This window comes from Pavona decussata, unplaced genomic scaffold (genome assembly GCF_977016875.1).
Source record: "Pavona decussata unplaced genomic scaffold, jaPavDecu1.1 SCAFFOLD_416, whole genome shotgun sequence".
NCBI classification, from domain to species: domain Eukaryota; kingdom Metazoa; phylum Cnidaria; class Anthozoa; order Scleractinia; family Agariciidae; genus Pavona; species Pavona decussata.
Window position 1 is genome coordinate 92,569 of NW_028145778.1, and position 7,433 is coordinate 100,001.

A 7,433-nucleotide genomic window follows, 5' to 3' on the forward strand; every position below is an offset into this window, starting at 1 on the left:
AATGGATATGTTGTAGATTTAAAGTGACTAGTACATGTAAAGGAGAGGAGGACATCTAGTGTGACTATAATACTGTGCCCCTTTGCCAAGTTATGAATCACATTTGCAATATGTACAGCAGTTTTCATTATTAATGTGATTGTTATTATTAAAGTAGAATAAAAACAGATTTTATAGTTGGTAGCCTGTCTTGTTAGTACTGAACTAAAACTCTCCAAGATTAAAGAGAATATTGCTCACAGGTTTTTTGGAGTTTTTCATCAGGCTGGACCACTATAGTAATGGGAAAGGGGGGGGGGGGGAGGGGGGCAAAACTTTTGTGAAGTCAATATTTTTATATTGTGTGCTATCATAGTTTGTTAGACTATGGAAACGAGATGCCTTTTTTGAGCAGCTATATGTACTTACTCTGAATTTTTATTGTTCATTTGTGATTCCTTACCAACTGACTATTTGGCTTTCACACTTTCTATGTTTGAGAGTACTAATGTACATAATCTCCATAACATTGTTTTGTGTATTGATGTTTGTATTAAAAGGGCTTATTTTCTTTTGAATATATAATTAGAGGGAGCATGCACTCAGGCCCTATGCCCCACTGGGGGCTCAAAGGACTAAGAGAGAGAGGGCCCCTCACTTTGATCAAATACAGTACACTGACTCTTTCATACAAAGTAATGGTCTGCCCAGTAAAGGAAGGTTGAGTATTTGGCATTGTTTACAAGGTTTTTTGACTTATTTCATTCAAGATCAATTTGATGTTTTCATTTCCCTCATGCAACATGTGATGTAATAAAACAAATCATCATTGAAGAACTTTTTATATCAAACATATTTAGTACTCCTGTGTGGCTAAAATCTATGACTCTTGCAAGCTGAACCTGTGTGAGAGCTTTTTTCCATGTCCCAGTCTCATTGGCAACCAGTATACAGAATGGTTAAACAAAATTCCTATCCAGTAAGGCCGTGAAAATCTCCATTTCCCTACAATCCTTGTTTACTTCATTTCGTATTATAATATTCGGCTATTTCCACCAGAATTGGATTCCAGTAGTTATGAACTCTGAATATTTCAATGCCAGATTTTCGAGCCCGTGATCGTACATTATAATTCAAAAGGTACGATTTCATAGAAGGACGACAGGATTGGTTTTGCAATTGTATGGAAGTGGTAATTACACTGATTACATGGAGCAGTTTCTGCTGTACCGGCTTTCGATCGATCGATCGCTAGGATCGCCGTATAAACCCACTGTTTGAGCGTTAAATTAGTCAGTCGATGTGTGCTAACGGTAACCAGAGAAAACTTATCGCATAAATTGCCGAATTAACCGATTTTCTGCCTTTTTGAGGCGAAAATTTGTCATTCCTTGAGGTCCGCACAGCACGAAGGTTTGTTACATCTGACCTCGAACCGACAACTCGTCCCAGCATGCCTTTCGAACCGTGTCCAACCTCCTCTGGCTCATGTTTCAATGACATTTTTTTTCTAATTTTCCAGGTCTCAACCATCATCAGCAATTCTACAAACACAAGTCTGAGTACATGTATGTACATTGCACATACATAAATGTTATTATTCTTCTCAAAACCTGTTTTATACATGTATGCCCTGTTTGTGTTGGCGGCTAAAAAAATAAAATGATAAATCCTTGGTAATTTTCTAATGCAGTTGGTGTGATTTAAATTTGCTTTTTGTTTGAAATTAATTTTTCAAATATTGAAAACAAGTTTAATTTTGACCTTTCTTTGTCTCAGATTCATTACCATAACCAGGGACAAAGACAAATTAAAATCAAACTGCTATTACAAACCAAAAACAAATTTAACTCACATTACAGACTCACTGCTCACAAGACACAGTCACTGACGTGCAAAAATTTCCAAGAGCTGTAACTTAATTTTGAGCCATCTTATTAGAACAAAGACCAATTTAAAATACCTTCCTCTGTGAGGCTGGCATTTTGTCGAGCATTTGCATCACCCTTGTTGAGATACTCAAAACTTGGTCTGAGCTGAAGTGCACCACGAATAGGTGTGAGGTGAAGCTCACCTGTGAACAAAAATAATGTTGTAAGTTTAAGGCATAAAATTAATGAAATTCAAACTGGTGAAAAGTACAGTAAACAATTTCTCCACCAATCAAAAGTTCACTGTATTAAACCCAAACTGTTTGTAATAGGTCTGGGGTTAGATCTATACATTATGAAAACATAATTTTCGGCAAATTGGCCAAGTCAGAGCATCAAGCATAATGCCGGCATAATGGGCATTTTTTCAGCACAACGTGTCATACACCTGTATTCCAGCGGTAATACTTAAATAACGGATTTATTTTAACAAAAATGCCTAAAATTTTGTTTCTGGGGATTTCATATACATATTTAAGGCTTGGATGTACCTCATTCAAGGCTTGGTTGCCATATCTTTTGGCCAGTTACAAGATCTAGCCTTACAAGATTATAGTGCTCCTTGACGATGCAGTCTAACAAGAGATGACCTATAGCTACATCATCAGGAAAAATGAAAAGAACACCTAGAACTGAGATTTGACTGCAATATTATTTATTGGCAGTTGTTCTTTGTCATTTGAACATTTTAAAGGATATAACATGTTGCTTTGATATACACTTAGGATGATTAGGATGATAGGCTGTTTATTTGTGTTGGGGAAGATGGGGTGTAAAATACATCCAATATAATTGAGCATAATGCTAAGACACAATAATTTATTTTCGGCATAATGCTACACTTTCAAGGGTGACCCTAAAAAACATAATGCTCAAATTTTCGGGCATAATGACTGTACCTTACCCTAGCACTGATGGGTCAAAGAAAAAGCTCTGGGTTTCGGTTTTACTAAGTTGAAAGCCCCTCTAATGCCCACTCACAGAATGACCAGGGTTGTTTGACTATCCACAAAGGAACTGCACGCAGTCTATGAATACAAAACATAAATCATACCTTCTCTAAAAACACCCACAGTATAACGACTAACATCCTCTGAGGCCAGAGAGGATGTCAAGACCTGCTTGTCCATCTTATCGCTGAGCAAAAAAGAAAGAGAAAATAACACTACAATGGCTGACAATTTAACGTACATGTAATGTCCAGCTCTTGATTGCTACTATGAAGATCAGGCCCTCGTCTCAACTAATCTGCAAATATAGGCTGTCTCCCTTAGTAATCACAGATTATATCAGAAGAAGATGTCATGATTGTAGTCTGATGCATACCTGGTGAAAAAAGAATCTTCACTAGAGGATGCTGTTGCAGAACCATCAACATCGTGAGCGATCTGTTCTCCTCTGGGGATATAGTAGTTGGAGCTATTGGTGTTTATTGATAGCTCAACTTCAACCTACATGTCAAGATATCACAAGAAATTATGTTGACTGTAATAAAATCTAACTTTAATTAGCTTATCATAATATTATCATCAAGTTTAGGAAATTAATTTGTGATTTTCTTTTTCAATTATGAAAATTTGGTAATGTGAGAAGAAAAGTTGTTCACTCATTAACTTAAGAAAATTTCAACAAAATTGACGTTGCAAAGTATTGTCCCTCCAAATTAAGATCATGAATTATTTATTAGGCATTTCCTGGAATAGGGCAAGATATAATTATACTAGATGATATTACATGGCCACGCAGAGATAAGAAATTTCTCTTCGAGTGTTGAAAAATATTTCACGAGTGAGCGCAGCGAACAAGTGAAATATTTTTCAACACGAGAAGAGAAATTTTGTATCTCCAAGTAGCCGTGTAATGTTCTGTTTATTATACAAACACCTATGAAATACCAAATCATTGCAAAAGGCGGGATTCATTATGTAACCCTAGCAACGGTGATCTTTTCACATGTGAAGATATCATGTTTTTGTGCGAAAGCTCACATGGTATTTCATTAAGGTTTATCTAATAAAGCTTGATATTATTCAACACATTGTAACACTGCCCAAATACGGTCATGCTGCATTGAATATTCGTTGCCGTAGCCATCAGATATCTTGCATGTGTACAAAATTTCGTGTCGGGAGAAAAATGGCAAAGTAAAGTTCATCTCTAGCTTTTCTGCAAATTCATGTAAAACTGTCACTAAAAAAAAGTGGGCTACTGGCAAATATTCTTGTCTGACAGAGATCTTATCATGGGTTGAAATTCCAAAAGAACACAAAATTAATATTTGATTGCATGAGGCTACAATGTAATTTCAAAGGTGCACAGTCTAAAAGATCTGGCTGGGTTTATTAATAAGTTGGTTGAGTTTTTTTGCTGTACATTCTGGATATTCGGGCTGAATGAGTACAATAGGCAAAGGATGTCAAGGTATAACCTTACATGAATTTTTAAATGTGTGGATTTGTGTTAAATGATATTGGTGTCACCTTTTGTTGCCGTGGTTTGATTCTTGCTCCAATATGTGGTATATTATCATAGGTTATATCAGCTGGACGCACTGGATACTGCAACAGATAACAGCACATAACTTACAGACTCATTCAAATACATGTCAGCTTCGTCATCAACCATTATGCTACTAAAGAAGATGTAATGAAGTTGGGTTGGCTCCCAACAAAAGAACGAACTCAAGTCCTTTTGTTTCGAACTGCCCATCGAGCGATGTAGGATCCATTGTGACCAGAGTACCTACCAGTAGAAGAGTATACTGTATGTCGAAGAGAGAGCTACGTTCAAGTGCAGACTCCACAGCTAGTTGTACTACTCGCAAAAGCAACTTTTCAGGATTCTGTACCTAAACTGTATAATGAGCTTCCCAAACAAATAAGATCATGTGCTGACTCTTGCTCTTTTAACCAAATAGTTAACGACTTTTTGTAGGACAAAGCTTATAAACAGTGCAGCTAACATTCAACAATACTAACTTTAGATTCAATGAGATTTTGAATTTTATGATTTTTTCCTTAAATTGAGTTTTTAAAGATCATAGTTTTCAAATAGCATGTGTGTATTTTTTTTATTTAGCTCTTTTGTATAAATTATAGTCTCTTTTACTGTAGTTAGTTTCCAGGTGTATAGGTACTATTTAGATATGCTGGAAATAAATTATTATTATTATTATTATTATTATTATTATTATTATTATTATTATTATTATTATTATTGTCACGACACTCCTCCGCTGAAAAGTTCACCTCCCCATTTCTAAAAGGATTTAGATGGTATACAGCATGTAGCTTGCTATACATATTAGTACTACTAATTTCAAATGTAATGCCAGTGGCCATTACCTTGTATACTTCAACACCGATAAATACATTTAAGCAGGTAGCAGATATCACAGGAATGCATTAAAAAGCTGATCTGTTATGTATTTCCCTGGCTGTGACGTTGTCATAGACTGCCATTTTTACACCTGATATTATTGTCTATTCAGCAAGAATGTTTTTGGGCTCTTTTATTTATTCAATGCAAGTGGTTAATAACTACTGTTCTGTGGTGAGAATCCATAAAAATACATTATGAAAGCTCCATTTTTATTTGAAAATTGCAAATGACCTTTGAATAACAAAAAAACATGCAGTCCAGCTTTTAAAATGATGAGGGTACGTTCCTACATGTAGGTACAGACTACAAATGAGTTCAGAGGTAGACGAAAAATCGCAAACTAAACTATTCTCATAGCAAAGGCTGTTAAACCCCAAAAGGCCTTTACTGTCAAACTTTTCTCAAGAGCCGGTAACGTATAAACTACGTATTTTTAGCTAGCTGAGAAAAAAATTCACCAAGATATTTAAGGTAAACAGTGAGTAAGCAGTTTTAGTTCCTCTGTTATAATTTATAGCGCTTTTGTGAAAAAATAATTATTAGCAAACATTAAAGACTTAATATTAATACCATGCTGACTTTGAGAAGCTTTCCGCATGTTAGTACTAGTTTGAGTAAGATTACCTGAAACAAGTAGAGGTTGTCGGCCAAAGCCTGGGCCAAATATACGTCCACCTGTGGGAGAATCAGAATGATGCATGCCTTATAAAACTTTTTGTCCTGTGTATTGTCCCATTAACTTCACAGACTTGAAATAAACAAACCTCTGCAACAACTGGGTCTTCCTCGTCATCGTCCGCCATGTTTCCTTCATCATCGATTAGCACATGCGCACTTCCCACGTGCGAGAAGCTCGTCCCAGGCTTACATGTGTCGCTCTGCATTTGGCCACTTCTGGTGACCGTAATAGCAGATATTTATTTCAGTCAAACGTCTGTAGTTTATTTTTGCCGGGGATTTAGCTGCTGTCCGTATAATCAGGGTTCCCATAATAGCGAGGTGTCCGCAAGGCGAGAGTTGACTGTAAGAATGTTTTGACAAGAAATTTATAAAGAAGTTTAAAAGCACTTTTTGGCCTTTAGGTTCTGAACGATTTCTCCCTCGGTTTCCAGGACAAGTCCTTTAGAGGACCAAAATTGATATTTTTAGCTAAGAATTAGCTAGTAACTTCTCAATCCCAATGTTTGAAAATTAGATATAAACTCGTCGCACGCGCGGAGCCCCATGGGTAAGAAAATATGGTAACCTATCGATCCGACAAAATTTGGTTTTTGTTATGATGCCGTCCTTAAGCAGAACCACAGAAAAACCAGTGCGACGAACAAAATCGGTGAGAAATTTGAAATCACCTCAAAGTAAGACATGAGCCGACAGTCACAAAGCCTGCGTAGACCAAACCAACAAGAAAACAAAACTGAGAGGTGGGAGGAAATTCACAACAGGAGTCGTAACACTATGCTTTGGACAGCAACGCGGTTAACATGAAGAAAACTGTATATTGGTGTTAGGAAGGTTTTGGCGACATTTGCTGTTAGTACGAGATATCTGTAAAACGTCAGTATCTGAGCTTTAGACCAACGAGTGTATTCGATAGTTGTATTCAAACCAGGTCCTGCGCACGTGGACTTTTAAACTTTCAGTTTGTCACCTTTTCAATAGCTCGAGTTTCTTGAAAAGAATATGTAATTTTTTAATTACTTTAGGATTCAAACAGACTCAGCTATCTTATGTTCCGTGCTTGTAGAGTTAGCCTAACTTTTGTTGATTCGCAAACACTGTCGGTGTTTCCTTCCGTTCATAAATACAGTTAATGTTGAGTTTCCTTTCAAGGGGAGTTTACTTGTACTGTCAATCTTAAGTAAAGTTAAGGACGATGCCTAGTATTGTTACTGCGCATACGTTCTGCGCATCTCGACATACTCGGGTTTCCTATGGGTGGTGCCTACTAATACTGGAATATTTTTGCGCTGTTTAAAACTATGCGGAGAAAGCAGAATTTAGCAAACGCTTTTGGTATCTCGAAAGAAAATTGGGGGTAACCATGCATTTTTCAGAGATAATTAAGCTTCAATTTAGGATAAAATCTCATACATTGCTTCATATTTTAGGGCTTTTTAGAGACATTATTGTTTAATTATCTCT

The 7,433-nt window shown here is 36.4% G+C and overlaps 1 protein-coding gene across 1 annotated transcript in view; it reads right to left on the minus strand.

Annotated features, from left to right (window-relative positions):
* The window catches only part of LOC146450878 (DNA-directed RNA polymerase III subunit RPC5-like), a 30,209-nt gene extending 24,068 nt beyond the window's left edge, over positions 1-6,141 (minus strand). The window contains exons 1-6 of the mRNA XM_085099787.1: positions 6,056-6,141; positions 5,916-5,966; positions 4,391-4,468; positions 3,237-3,361; positions 2,965-3,047; positions 1,943-2,053 (exon numbers count right to left, since the gene is read on the minus strand). Of these exons, the coding sequence (XP_084955913.1) occupies positions 1,943-2,053; positions 2,965-3,047; positions 3,237-3,361; positions 4,391-4,468; positions 5,916-5,966; positions 6,056-6,094 (487 nt within the window). The 5' untranslated portion in view covers positions 6,095-6,141. The remainder of the gene's footprint in view (positions 1-1,942; positions 2,054-2,964; positions 3,048-3,236; positions 3,362-4,390; positions 4,469-5,915; positions 5,967-6,055) is intronic.
* Between the last annotated feature and the right edge of the window lie 1,292 nt (positions 6,142-7,433).